The following is a 14902-nucleotide window of genomic DNA, read 5'->3' as shown; positions in this document are numbered from 1 at the left end:
CCCCATGTCCCGGGGCAGGCGAGGAGAGGGGCTGAGGGTGGCCGGTCCCGTGGCCTCATGCTCCTGGCTCCCGTTTTCCCTGCAAAGGCTCAAAATGGATACTGGGGTGGGGTGGGGTGGGTGTGTTTGTGCTGCACCCACAGGGGCACCCAGCTTGGGGTGGGGTGGGAGAGCCCCATGGCACCCAGCTCTGGGGCTGAGGTGGGGCACAAGGAGCAGGTCCCCCCCTGCCTGCTGCTGGCTCATGTCCCCCTCCTGCGCTGCCTTGGGGTCCCATTGCCCCCGGGCGCTGCTGGTGTCGGGGCTGGGATGGGAACTGGGGGGGCAGAGCAGGGAGCCCGAGCCAGGGGATGGAACTGCCCTCCACCTGCTGCCCCCCGGGCATCCTTGCACCACCCCCCCACGGTGGGGTGAGCCCTGCTGGGAGACACGGCGGGTGCTCGGCATGGCTGGGCCTCCCCTGCGAGTGCCAAGGCCCAGTTACCCCAGTTTGGCTTCACCAGGAGCTGCCGGGGTGAAGCGATAGGAGTCGGGGGGCGGTGGCAGAGTGGCAGCGGGAGGGGTGAGAGCTGTGCCTCTACCTGCCTTCCAGAGGGCATCGTCCCCCCGCACACCGCTATCCCCCCCTGCACACCGCTGCCCCCCCCTGCACCCTGCTATCCCCCCGCTGTCCCCCCCTGCACACCGCTGTCCCCCCCCTGCACCCTGCTATCCCCCCCTGCACTCTGCTATCCCCCTGCTATCCCCCCCTGCACTCTGCTATCCCCCCGCTGTCCCCCCCCTGCACACCGCTGCCCCCCCCCTGCACCCTGCTATCCCCCCGCTGTCCCCCCCCGCACACCGCTATCCCCCCCTGCACCCTGCTGTCCCCCCCTGCACTCTGCTATCCCCCCGCTGTCCCCCCCTGCACCCTGCTGTCCCCCCCTGCACCCTGCTATCCCCCCGCTGTCCCCCCCCTGCACCCTGCTGTCCCCCCCTGCACCCTGCTATCCTCCCTGCTGCTCCCTTCTATCCTCCTCTGCAACCTGCTCTCCTCTCCTGCACCACACTATCCTCCCTACATCCTGCCATCTCCCCACTATTCCCCCTGCCCCCCCCCCCCAACTTTCCCCCTTGCCCCCCACTATCCCCCCCGCCCCCCACTCTCCTCCGCACTGTGCTGTTTGGGCTGATCCCAGCACAGGGATGTGCCCGACAGTTCTCCCCAGACCCGCCCCCAGCCGAACCCCGCTGTGACCCAGCAGACCCCGGCACAGCCCAGCCCCGCTGTGCCTGGCTGGGGGTGGCAGCAAGTGGGGGGTGCACAGGAGCGGCGTTGGGGGGGGCCAGCAGTTTGGGAGGGTGCCCACGCTTGTGTAGGCCTGGCTCCAGGGATGGGTCTGGGTCCCTTGCTGTGACACCCAGCAGCAGCCATCATGCATGTGGCACGGGGCTGTACCTGTCCCCCTGCAGCCTGCAGAGCTGCGATGTGGGGTGCTGAGGAGAAACACATTCCCAGGCACCCCCCAAGCCCTCAGAGCCCCCCACCACATCCTTCCAACCATCCTTCCCTCCCTCCCTCCCTCCATCCACTCATCTATCCATTCTATCTATATATCTATTCATTCTATCCCTCCATCCATCCATCCATCCATCCAATCATCTATCTATTCTATCTATCTATGCGTTCATTCTATCTATCCCTCCCTCCCTCCATCCATCCCCCCCTCCATCCCCCCCACCACATCCCTGCAATCATTCCTTCCTCCTCCCTCCCTCCATCCATCCACTCATCTATCTATCTCTCTATCTATATCTGTCCCTCCATCCATCCATCCATCCACTCATCTATCTATCTATCCCTCCATCCATCCATCCATCCGTCCATCACCCCCACCACATCCCTCCAATCAGCCCTTCCTCCCTCCCTCCCTCCCTCCCTCCACTCATCTATCTGTTCTTTCTATCTATCTATCCCTCCATCCATCCCACCCTCCATCCCCCCTCCATCCACTCATCTATTCTATCTTTCTATCTATCTATCCATCCATCCATCCACTCATCTATTCTCTTTCTATCTATCTTTCTGTCTGTCTATCTATCCATCCATCCACCCATCCAACCATCCACTCATCTATCTATCTATCTATCTATCTATCTATCTATCTATCTATCTATCTATCTATCTATCCATCCATCCACTCATCTATTCTATCTATCTTTCCATCCATCCATCCATCCATCCATCCATCCATCCATCCATCCATCCATCCATCCACTCATCTATTCTATCTGTCTGTCTGTCTGTCTGTCTATCTATCTATCTATCTATCTATCCCTCCATCCATCCCCCCCACCCATGGACATCCCTGCCCCTGATGCCTTGATCACCTTCACCATCCTCACCTGCCCCCACCCACACCCTTGACACCCCGTTTGGGCTCAGCAGCAGCACCTAGCCCCTGTGCCGTGGGTGTGCTTGGCCCAGCCCTGTTCCCTGCAGCCCCCTTGCTTACGGGGCTTCCCCGTAGGTGGTGTTTTACTTCCATCCCATGGGCGCTGGACGCGTGGTGGGACCTGCTGCTGCCACAGCCCTGCTTGCTGCCCTGGGACGGCGGGTGCCAGGGCCATCTGCAGCTCCCGGCTTGTCCCCTCTGTGCAGAGCACCCTGCGCTCGCTGCTGTTCCCCACAAGGGCAGGAAACCTGGTGACGGGGCTGGAAAACCAGCCTTTCCCCACCCTGGGGGGCACCCCCGGTCCCCTGTGCCCCCCGTCTCTGGGCGGTAGGTTCTCCCCATCCCTCATCCCCTGCACATCTTCCCTCCAGTCCCTCTGATCCTAAATATCACCATCTCCTGTGCTCCCCTTTGCTGGCACTCACCCCTGCCTTGGCTCCCCCCAGTCCGCCCCCATCCCTCTTTGCCCCCACACCCCAGCCAGCTCCATCCCCTCTGCAGGGCTTTGCTCCTGTCCTATGCTCCAGCACCTCTGCCCCCAACCAAACACCTCCAGCACAGCTCTGGTCCCCTCCCTGCTCACTTGTGTCCTTCATGACACCCCCTGCACCCTCTGATCCCCTTCCCCCTCCCTGGATCCCCCCGGGCCCCTTCGCTTGCTGCCTCCAAGACTTTCTCTGGGTCTGCTCCCTCCAGGGCCATCCAGACTCCTCTGCCCCTTCCTCCGCTGCCCATGCAGCCTGCGAGGGCAACGAGAGCTCGGGCAGGCTCTGCCCGCCACGTCCCCCACAGATGGGACCCTGCCCCACGGTCTAACAGGGAAAGGAGCCCGCAAAGGGGCTCCGCTTTCAGCTGCTCCTGGTCGCTGGCAGCACGGCCGGGCTGGGACGAGCAGCAGCTGCCTCCTTCCCGAGGTAAGATGGAGCTGGTCGGGTCAGCGCGGGGGTTTCAGCAGTGACTCTCCTCCTCGCTCCTGTTCTTCAGAGGAGCTGAATCACAGGCAGCAAAATGCCTCCCATCAGTATCCCCCCAAACAGACACCGGTGTCAGAACCAGGGAGATCCTGAGCGAGAGCTGTGCCATCCCCACACCATCCCTTGTCCCCGTGGGGATGGCAAACCCCTGCCGAGTGCATGGTTGTATTATTTTTCTCTGCTAAAGCGGCTGAAGCATCTCAAAGGGGTTCCCCAGGCGTCCTTGGCAGAGAGCTAAGGCCAGGCTCCGTGTTCCTCTGGTCTCTGCATCACTCAAGACAGACTAATTTTGGTTTTCCACCGAGCTGAGTGGGGCAGTCGACATGCTGGAGGGAAGGGGTGGCATTCAGAGGGACCCAGACAGGCTGGAGGAGTGGGTCCATGTGAACCTCGTGAAGTTCAACCAGGACAAGTGCAGGGTTCTGCACCCAGGTGGGGGCAACCCCCAGTACCAGCACAGACTGGAGGAGGGACGGAGGGATGGATGGATGGATGGAGGGAGGGAGGGAGGGATGGATGGATGAAGAGCACCCTGCAGAGAAGGACTAGGAGATACTGGCAGGTGACAAATGGGACATCAGCCGGCAATGTGCGCTTGCAGCCCAGAAAGCCAAGCGTCTCCTGGGCTGCATCCCCAGCAGCGTGGCCAGCAGGGCCAGGGAGGGGATGCTCCCCCTCTGCTCTGCTCTCCTCACCCCCCCCAGGAGCCTCCAGCTCTGGGGTCCCCATGACAAGGCAGACACGGACCTGGCAGAGACGAGACGCTCCACAGGAGCCACCAACATGGTCCGAGAGCTGGAACGCCTCTGCTCTGGAGAAAAGCTGCCTGCTGAGGAGCTGTCAGCCCCATCCACCGCCTGCTGCAACTTCTCCTCTTGCCGTGGGTTGGAGCTGGGTCAGGAAACCACCCCTATGGGGTCCTTCCCTCCTTCCCTGCTTCGGTCCCACCTTGCTCCCTCCATTTTACAAAGATGCTGAAACCCACCTCTGGACAGTGGTGCCAAAATAGGCTATTTATTGGGCCCAAACCCACAACATTAACCCTCTTAACATCAATGTGGAAAAATGTTTGTCCTTCCTCACGGGGAAGAAGCTCTTGCTCCAAAGGCCGGGATGTATGACCCTGCCTCCTCCTGCATCCCACCCTTGCAGCTCCCAGTGCTCCAAGGTGGACCCCTGCACTGGGGGCCCTGCCGGCCTCTCCTTTCCCGGAACACCCAACAGAGCCTCTTGTGTTGGGCTCCAAACCAGCTGATTTAGCCTGGTCCCCCTTCTCCCCGAAGGATAAAACCCAGTGCTGAAGCTCCGGCGACAGTCTCAGCCTGTGCCTACCCTTCCTTGCGCTTCACTGCATGTGATTTTTGATAACATCTTTAAAAATAAAAAAAAGAAAATAAAAAAATAAAAAAAAACCCCAAACCCAAACCCACTCAAACCCAGCCTTTCCAGGGCAGAGATATTTCCACACGGCAAACGCTCCAATGTGAATTCTCTGATGCCCTATTTTAGGTTTCTCACCGGCTGCAGACGCCTGTGCTGGAGCTCCTGGCGAGCCCTCGGCCGTGAGCGCGGTGGAAGGAATGAAGGGTTCATCAGGGCAGAAAAGGAGATCTCTGCCCTCCTTCCTTGGGCTGTGCCACCCCACGCCTGCCCCTAACGAAACCCCAACCGGCTCCGGCCCTTCCTTCCCTCCCTCCCCTGTGTTTATCCATTTATTCCTTATATTAATTCTATCGTCCCCTATTGGAGAGCACCGGGCAACCCCACCTCTTTTCCCAGCATTTGGGGATGTGTGCACGGGGTGAGCCCCATCTTGGGGTCCCCCCCACGTGGCTCTCCTGCCCCACAGCCTCCGTGGGGCTGGGGCAGCGCCCTGCCATGCTCCGTGCTGCTCCCCTGCCCGTTGCAGGCGGTGGCGGGGGGCGTCCCATATGGCTCAGGGGTCGCTTTGGCAGGAGGACACCCGGGTGCTGCTCCGAACCCCGCGCCGCCCTCCTGAGGCACCCATGGTTGAGTGGTTTGTTAAAATCCAGGCACCAAGGCGCTGCCTCTGGTTTCTTCCCTCTCTCTCTTGCACTTCTTGGCTGCTTGTCACATCCATTTCCAACGCCGCCTCTCCCGGGCGCGGGCAGGGCAGCAGCAGTCAGTCCGATTGCACCCAGCGCCGTCCGCCCGGTCGGGAGCACGCTGCCTGGCTGGGAGCTGCGGGGTGACAATGCCTTCTCCTCGCCTTGCAGACGTGACGAGGATTTGGGATGCTGCGTCTGAACGCATTCAGCGAATGCTCTTGATGAATCAGGTAGGCTTTGTGTCTCCAGTAGACCTGAAACCACCAGGGCATTGCGTGCTGCGGCTCTTCCCCTCTTTTAATGGCAGCTAAATCCAGTTGGCAGCTGGTCACAAGTGGTGATCTTAAAGGTCTTTTCTGACTTAGAGGATTCTATTATTCTACGACTCTAAAACATCCCAGAATTACCTTGCAGCTGGCAAATGGGCCACAGACCCGATTCTCCACAAATAGAGACTGAAAAAGTGCAGCTCTAGCAGAGAGAAGTCTTCAACACATTTTGCGGCTTCTCTGGTCCCCACAGCCAGAGTGGAAAGACCAGACCAAGAGATGGAAGCATTTTTTTCAGGGTTTATCCCAAACGATGGGAAGCCCCTGGCCTAGCAGAGGGATGTTGGCTCTGCTCCTCACCAAATACTTTTTAGAGGCTGGACAGGAAACTTCTCAGCATATGGAGGTCTTCCCCAAAGCTTTCCCGTCTCTTCTTGCTCCTCAGTACATCAGGGCAGAAGGGACAAAGCACCACCACCATGCTCTAAAAAGTCATCCTTCACTTCTACCAGCCACAAAACACTTATTATTTGCTCCTTCTCTTCTCCTCGGCCTTCAGGCTATCAGAATACCTGGAACTGGGAATCATTGACCGAGAGACCCCAGATCTTCGGCTTGGTGATGTCACTGCCGAGAGGTGGGTTTCTCCACTGAGACTTTGGCAGATGTTTGTGGGGTCATCGCTGCTCAGGCCAGCATTCTTGGTAAGAGGAGAGATGAAACCTGTGACTTCCCCTTGCAGCGCCTGTGGGGTGCACGCTCGTTTCTGCATCACCAGGAAGGAAAGGGAACTGTTCAGAAGGCCCTGAGGACGTCACAAGAGAGAAACCACCCCCAACATAGCCAGGTGTATAAAGCTAGAGTCTCTCTTTGGTTTATCAACCGGCTTCAAACCGCTCATATTTATTCAGTGGTGCGGTGCTGCTGTCTAAGAGACACGTCCTGGAGCTGCTGCTTCTAAGCCCATTGAGACAAAAATTGATCCTCCATAGTTCTGCTGTGCCAGACCATGTAAAGGCAAACACCAGAGTTCATGCCAGCTCCTACAGCTTTGTCATAGGCAAAACTGTTTTGGCAGCAGCTGCAGACAGTGCCAAAAATGACCCCCCACCAGTCTTTCAGCCACCTCTCCACCTTCATTGCCCTCAGCACAAGAAGGACATGGACCTGTTGGAGTGGGACCAGAGGAGGGCCACGAAGACGATCCGAGGGCTGGAGCCCCTCTGCTGTGAGGACAGGCTGAGAGAGCTGGGGGGGTTCAGCCTGGAGAAGAGAAGGCTCCGGGGGGACCTTATAGTGACCTTCCAGTCCCTAAAGGGCCTACAGGAAAGCTGGGGAGGGGCTGTTTGCAAGGGCATGGAGCCATAGGACGAGGGGCAATGGTTTAAACTAGAGCAGGGCAGGTTTAGATGAGCCATTAGGAAGAAGTTCTTTACACTGAGGGTGGTGAGACACTGGCCCAGGTTGCCCAGAGCAGTGGTGGAGGCCCCATCCCTGGAGACATTCAAGGCCAGGCTGGATGAGGCTCTGAGCAACCTGATCTAGTTGAAGATGTCCCTGCTGACTGCAGGGGGGTTGGACTAGATGGCCTTTAGAGGTCCCTTCCAACCCAACACATTCTGTGATTGTATGAAAAGAGAGAGGGGATGGATGGTCTGTACAAAAGCCTGTGGACAGGCAGATTCCATGATTTCTGGTCAATACTGGGCCTCCCTGCAACCGTGTCTCCCCAGGGTGCCAGGAGGGCACCAAGGGCCTGGGGTACACGAATGTCTACATCAGCCTGGTGGCTCTCTGCACCTAAAGCAGGGATGTCTTCTGCTCTAGTCAGCTAGAAGGGTGGTCACAGTTGCCTTACGTGGCGTTGTGCAGGTATTTTGCTTCTTAAGGACAGCTGTTTGGGCATAGCCTACTCAACGTGGCCTGGCTGTTCCTTCAGACTCTGGGTGTGTTGAGTGGCCCAGTCCCATCCACCCATGCTGTCCACTTGCCCCCCTGGTTTGCAGGGTATTTTCAGATCGCTGCTGCCAGGACTGGGCGGCTCCTGCAGCCAAGGACTGCCTGGCCCAGACCCCAGCCCACACCCTGGCTGTGGTGGGCACATGAGAACAGGACAGGGACAGGAGACGGATGGATGTAATTATAGTGTGGTCTTTAATTGAAGAAGACCCCACCTATATGGCTATTGGTTCTGGGAAGCTCCATCAGATGACATCACCGGCACATAACGCTATTTCTGGAGCTTCCTTTAAAAGACACAAGTTGCACTGTATTTTGGCAATGTGTTCCCCCATACCTGTAGTCTCACAAAACCCACCGAGACCATTTGGTGTGACCTGCCAGTCTGCTGGGAGGCTTGGCAGAAACAGCCATTCGTCCCCTGCATGACGATGTCACAAGTGATGTCAGCATGAAGTACAGGGACCAAGTAGAAATGACAGTGAAACCTTGGTCTGATGCTGATGTCCTCCTGCGACATACCTGAGGTGCGACTCTCCTGGGTCTCCAGCCAGGACTACAGGAACCTGGCAGAAGCCCTCAGTGTTGGTTGTGCTTGGAGAAACAGCACCATCTATTTGCGGCATTGTTTTATGAGTGCCTTTGTAGAGAAGACGACGTGGCCTCTGTGGTTGGATGTCCATGACCCAGCAGGGCTGGGGATCCATCCCCAAGCCACAAGCTTGGCTGTAGCATCCTCTGCTGTCCTAGGTCGCGTTGGGTTAGACCCTGCAGCCCTAAGGTAGTGCCTGACTTCTTCTTTGAGTTGAGGGTTGTGAGTACGAGTTGCACAATGTGCGTGCAGGCACCAGGGGAGGGAAGAGGCACGAAGGGTCCGCAGGCAGGTCAGACAGTCCCAGGTCCCCAGCTGCATCCCAGATTTGCCCCTCCCATTCCAACGCAGGGTCTGCCCCTCTGCTCCCACGCATGGACACCCACCCTGAGGTCCGATCCCCCTACAGGTCTCAGCCCCTGCCCCACATTTCCCCACAGCTGCCTTGGAAACATGCCAGCCCACTGGGGTCCAGAGCTGTCTGGGGGGCAGAAGTCCCAGGAAGGTGTTGACCCCACAGGACCAAGGGGGAGAAAGCCAGCCTGCCCCCAGCTTTGCTCTGGCCAGGAAAAGCTGTCCCCACCCCAGCTGATCCCCACATCTGCGGGAAGAGCAGCTGGGCCAGGGGCAGGGGGACAAGGCATGGGGATGGGGCTGCCTGCAAACCCAGCTCAGCACCCCTCAGGGTTTGTCCCCCTTGTGTCCCGGGTGGCACATGTGATCTAGGACCCCCCGATCCAGCTTTACCACAGGCTTGGGAGGAATGAAAAAGATCTGCTCTATTAAACCTGCTGGAAAAAAGGGTACAAGGGGCGGTGTGGGGCATCCAAAGCACAACAGGTGGTCTGGGGCATCCAAAGGTCTCGTGGAGCATCCTCTACTTCTTCTTGCTGGCTTTCTTCTTGCTTTCGATCAGGTGCAGCCCCTGCTTCTTGATGTCTTCCCGGGTGAGGACAAGGCCATGGTCTTTGTCAGCAAAATCAAAGGGGTCTGGAGGAGAGAGCGGAGAGGAGCAGGCTGAGGAGAGGCTGTGGAGACACCTCCACTCTGCCCATGTCCCTGGGGTGAGCTGGCACATTTTGGAGGGCTGGTGGCATCACGGTGAGATTCCTCATGCCGAGCCCTCCAGTACAGGCGCTACTGACTGGCTTTTCCACCCCAGCATCCCAGGGTGACCTGCAGGGCCTGGCAATGCCACTGCTGTGACCCGTTTCCAACACTGCTGGGGCTTCCCATAAAGGTCTGGAGCCCTGGATGGTGGAGCCATGTGGTGGGCACAGCTTTCACTTCATTAAAAAAAGGTGGTAAGCTGCCAAAAGCTCAGTGGTTCCTCCAAGAGCATCCAGCAGGAGGTGGCCACAGACAGACCCAAGCACTCGTTATTCTTCACAACCAGGTGATTTTAAAGACAAGGGTCTCCCTTCTTGCCCCATGGCATCTCTCCCTGTTCCTGCTGTGGTTTGATGCCCCCCACTCCACTGGCTGCCTTCGTTCTCCCACATCCCCACCTAAAACCACACTCAAAGCCTTGGAGACAGCCAAGGTCAGCCCTAAGGTGCGGAGACAACTCATGGGTTGGGGTCTGCTGGGGCAGTGGGAGACAGGCAAGGATGCCCAGAAACTCCCGGAGGCAGGGGCTGGGACAGTCGCTGTGGGACGCATCCCCACTGTGCTTCCCTACCTTGGATGCTGCTGCCTATGTCATCCAAGGAAATCTTCAGGTTCTGTGGATCATTCGCAGTTGTTTTCTCCAGAAAATTCCTGACCTTCACAAAAGTCTATGAAAGACACCCTGGGTTAACTGCTGAAGGGGAGGTGGGTGTTACAACCCAAGGGGTGTCCCCACCTTGATGTCCCCCTGGGGGAGGACACCCTGCAGTGCTCCAGTGCCACCTGGGGCTGAGCTGCTCGGTGGCTCTTCCCTGGGGCTACCTCCATCCTCCCAGCTGGGAGGATATCTTAGGATGGGCCATCCAGGAGAACCCCATGTGGGTCCCCAGAGACCACAGCAGGGACAGAGTCCCCACACACCTCGTTGTTCTCATCGGGGCTGTGGCTCTCGGGGGGCAAGTCAGCCACCCGCTGCAACAGGTACTGCAGCTTCTGCTCACAGTGCCGGAGCTTGTCCTCCACCCCGCTGGCCTTGACAGAATCATCCTGGAGTCAGAGAGAGAAGAACAACCTTGGTGGGGAAAATGAGCCACTTGGGGTGACGGTGGCTGCACCAAGTGTGACTGGACTGTACCGTCGCACCCCCTGGGGCTGCGCTCACCCCAGAGCCACACGGGTACCTGGTTGGGCACGGTGATGCCATGCAGACGGACGAAGAGGTTGTCAATGCCATTTTCAAACTCAACCAGGAGCTCCTGGTTCCTCAGCATCTGGGCTCGCATCTGCTCCAACCGAGCCTTTTCCAGCTGCAGGTTCATCCTCAGCTGCTCCTCCAGCACCCTGGAACCAACCACATTCACATCCACACTAATGCACAGGGGTGCAGAGACACCCCAAATCTGCTGAAAAACCTGCCCAGGTTGCCCCCTCCCCAATGGACTTCAGACCAGAGATGCTGCCTGTGACCCAGCTCCATGCTGGTCCCACTTCCCAGGCCAGGCAAGGAGCAAGGGTCCTCCTGCTCCCCCAGCAGGACCTTTGGGTGCTCTGCCAGGACCAGAGCCAGGGGAGCACCCCGCTCGGAAAACCTCCCGCTGCAGGAGCAGTGGGTGGCTGCAGTGGGATGAAGGGGTGCCCTGCTGGGACACCCGTGATGCACACGTGTCCTCCTCAAGGGTGGTGGCCTTGTTGACACAGTTGTCCCGAGGCCAGCAGCACCTGGTTGTGTTGGGGGGCTGGCGAAACTTCAGCTCAGCCTGCTTCAGCTCCAGCTCCTTCAGCTTCTCCTTCAGTGCCTGCTGCTTCTCCTTGCACTCGTTGACATACTGCTCCAGGTCCACCGAGGACTTCTGCTGCGCCAGGAGCCTGCTGGGGATGTCCTGGCCAGGGGAGAGCACAAGGACTCAGCACACGGTGCTCCTGCAGGGTACAGGATCTGGGCCGTGGCCTGGGGGAGGTTTCTGCACCATGGACTGCTGCAAGCTCATGGCATGGAGAAAAGCAGCTCCCTCTCTGCCCACACAAGAGGGGCGTTGAGGGGCTCCAGGGGCAGAGGAGAGCAGATAACCCTGCAATGAAACAAGGTGAGCAGAGAGGTCTTGGCTCCCCGTGGCTCGAGCAGCCCAGGGTTTTACCAGAGATGGGTTTTTACGTTACCCAGAGGCGAGAGCACTGCACCGCAGCCTTGGCCTTCTCCATCTTCTCGGTCACCCAGGCCTCGCGCTCCATCTGGGACTTGGTGGCCTTCAGTTTGGTGTCTAGGATGGGAGGGAAGCAGTAGGGAAGGATGCCTGCGGCTGCGCCCCTGTCCCACTCCCCTGCACCCCACCGGGCACTCACCCTCCACCGGGTCCTGCAAGTGCAGGTTCAAGTCCATGGCGAGGTCGTACCTGGCTTGCTGCAAGGATGTTCATCGTCACCCCTCCAGCTGCTGGCACCCTGGGGGAGCTGACCCTGCAGCTCCCCACCCATGGGGGGCTTGGCACTGATGCCCGCCATCTGCCTGCAGCCCTGCCTGCCCCGGGCCCCCCCAGCTCACCGCTTTCAGATGTTTTTCGCTTGCTTCCTTGAGCCAGAGCCTGTCGATGGGCACATTCTGGGCAGCCAGGGAGCGGTACCGGAGCTCTCGCTCCGCACGGAACTGAGTTTCCATCTTGGTCATTTCCTCCTGGAGCATATCAGAGAAGGGAGAAGCAGTTGCCAAAGCTGGGATGGACCTTTGTGAGCCAGCTGAGCTACTGGGATGGCCAGTGCCAAAAATGACCCCCCACCATGTAAATAGGCTAGGAAGGAAACTGGGCAAGGAGGGCTGAAAGGTGGAGCATGCTGCCTTCACCATGGGTGGTGCTTCGGGAAGGCTGTCCCCAGCCCACCTGGCCCAAGAGCAAGATGTGGGAGCAGCTATGGAGGCATCTAGGTGCTGGTGGGCAAGCCCAGCTCAGTCTTTATCGCAGGAAGACTCACCATACTGGGTATGTGGGGCTGTCTGTGGACTCTGGAGGGTGGGAGAGGGCCCCAAGGTGCCCCAGACCATCTCACCTTGGTTACATCAGCAGCTTTGAGGGCACTCAAGGCCATTAGCTCCATGTCTTCCAGCTCCCAATGGTACCGCTCAGTCATCCCATACAGGAGGTCCAAGTGCAGAGGCAGGTGGTCCAGTTCCTGGGACACAGGGAGCCACAGCGTGTCACTCCACCGAGCCCCGGGTGTCTCCTGTGTGCTGTGACAGGGGATGGTGGGGAGCAGGAGGACCTCCCCAAGCCAGGAGTGTGTCCCACCAGCACAGCTCCTGGGGCACTTCATTGCCTTTGCAGGGGGAGTGGGTGGGACAGTGGCACAGTGAGGAGGAGCTCACCTTCTTCAGGACATTCCTCACCGCCAGGTACAGGGTGGTCACCTTCTGTCCAGCGTGGACTTTCATGAGCATCTTCTCAATGTTGTTCTCCAGCTGGCGAATCACCTGGGGCAGAGACGGGAGCAGGGGACATGGGGTGACACTGCATGCCGAGCCCAGCACCCACCCAGGGAATGAAGGTTGGATTAAAATCCCCAGTGGGTGCTGCCACCCCAGGAAGGGGTCCTGGGTACCTGCACCTGTGCCTGGTGTCGCTTGTCATTCATCTGGACATCCTGCAACTGCTGCAGCTGCCTCTGCAGCTCGCCCAAGGCTCGGCTCCGCTGCCTCAGCTGGTACAGCAGCATGTTGCACGTGTTCACCCGTTCATAGATTTTGGCCCGGAGCTTCTCCTGGGCCACCTGGATGGGCATGCGAGAGTTCACCAGGCTGCAGGCAAGGTTCGCTGGGCAACCGTAGAAGGGGGTCCTGCCTGGAAAACTCCCCCCAGGGTAGAGCCAAGGATGCTGGGACGTTGCTCCAGGACATTGTCACTCCCTTGGCAGGAGGGGGTCTGGAAAGCTTCGTTGTGGGGGCTCTGGGGTAGGGCAGAGGTGGGCATCTGCTGATGGCAGCGGTGGGTCACGCTTAGGGGCTCTGCATAATGCAGACCCGGGGTGGGTGTCAATAAAATCGATCGGTGCCCCAGATGCAGATGATGGCAGAGAGCGGTGGCACCGCTCTGTCCCTGCAAGAGGCCCCCAGGCAACGGCAGCTCCGCGAGGCCAGTGCCTCCATCCATCTCCATGGGCTTGTAACCAGGTCATAACCTTGGGACAGGCAGCGAAGGGCAGAGACAGCACCTCTCTCCTAGGGATGCAGCTGGAGCCCGCAGGAACCCGGGCAGCCCCGGGGATGAGCAGGGTGGGATGGGCAGGAGCTCAGCTGGGGCAAAGGATCTGCTCAGGGAGCTAAAGGAGGACCTGCCCGGATGGGTCCCGCGGTGGAAACGGGCCCTGTGGGACCACATGTGAACGCCCCATGTCTCGCCGCACTAGCCCCATGTCCTTGTGCTGGCCCCAGGTCCCTCTGCTGTGCACCCCGTTCATCCGAGCGTCCCCGGAGCCCCAAGCCCCCTGTGAGCAGCCTGTGCCCGCCAGACCCTGCCCTTACCTCCACCGTCTTCCTGGCCAAAGCAATGCCCAAGGGCTTCTGCGCTCTACAAGCCTCGGCGACAGTGAACCTGTACTGTGGGCAGGAGAGGGGCAGAGAGAACGTCACCATCAGCCTGGGGACGGTCACATCCTACTGCTGCCCTGCGCTGCCTGCTCCGGGAGAGACACGGTGGAGGAGCTGGCTCTGCAGGGCCAGCAGCAGGCAGGAGTGCCGCAGATGGGACCTGCCGGTACCTTCTGGACAAGGTCCAGGGCATGGATGTCCTCCTTCACCGCCTCACGCAGGCGGGGGAGCAGCTGCCTGTTCTGACCGAGCTTTTCCTCACATGACAGCGTGAAAATCTTCCTCCCTTGCTCTGGAGGACATTAAGGTGATGTTGGTACCATGCAGGACGATGCGGGGGAACTAAGAGCCCCCCCGGCTTGCCCTGGGACGGCCCCATGAAGCCCAAGGGGCAGCACCTTGTAAGGTGATGACGGTGCGCAGCTCCTGGACACGCTGGCTGAGGCTTGCCTTCAGGCCCGGCCCGGTGCCAGTGCTCCTGCCACGGCCCTCCAGCCCTGCTGCCTGCGTGGTGGCCATGGTGGCTCCACTGGTCCCCAGGGTGTCACCAGGGATGGAGCCAAGCTCCTTGTGCCCACGGAACCGTTGGCGTGGCACCTCCAACTGCTGCACACCACGCTCCTGCTCCGCCATGGCCGCTCACAGCCCCTTTCTCTCCGTTTCTGCGGGCAACAGATTAATTAATAACCAATTACTGAGCTCCCTGAGGTAGCCAAAGGCTGGCCGGGAGTGGGGATCCCAGTTGTGTTTCCCATCACCGTGGTTACAGCGGTTGCACCCCGCCCAGCCGGGGGACACACCAAGCCTCACTAGAAACGGGGTGAGGACAATTTTGTACACCCAACCACACTCCCAGCGCCCTCTTGGAACCTGCCAGCTTATTTCCCATGGCAAGAGGAGTCTATTACTACCTAGATATGT

At 59.2% G+C, this 14902-nt stretch overlaps 1 protein-coding gene across 1 annotated transcript; it reads right to left on the bottom strand.

Moving 5' to 3' along the window:
* Positions 1-9175: 9175 nt before the first annotated feature.
* On the bottom strand, positions 9176-14632 carry LOC141746569 (coiled-coil domain-containing protein 183-like). The gene is made up of 14 exons (XM_074595314.1): positions 14380-14632; positions 14152-14273; positions 13916-13990; positions 12997-13164; positions 12764-12868; positions 12448-12570; positions 11948-12076; positions 11749-11806; positions 11566-11666; positions 11128-11288; positions 10590-10749; positions 10330-10455; positions 9980-10076; positions 9176-9288 (listed from the first exon to the last, which is right to left on the bottom strand). The coding sequence occupies exons 1-14, from the start codon at positions 14612-14614 to the stop codon at positions 9176-9178; spliced, it is 1773 nt and encodes a 590-aa protein (XP_074451415.1). The 5' UTR covers positions 14615-14632.
* Between the last annotated feature and the right edge of the window lie 270 nt (positions 14633-14902).

The sequence above is a fragment of the Larus michahellis genome, chromosome 7 (assembly GCF_964199755.1).
Source record: "Larus michahellis chromosome 7, bLarMic1.1, whole genome shotgun sequence".
In the NCBI taxonomy this organism is placed as follows: Eukaryota; Metazoa; Chordata; class Aves; order Charadriiformes; family Laridae; genus Larus; species Larus michahellis.
Note: the sequence above shows the minus strand (reverse complement) of the source record. Positions and strands in the feature narration are given on the sequence as shown.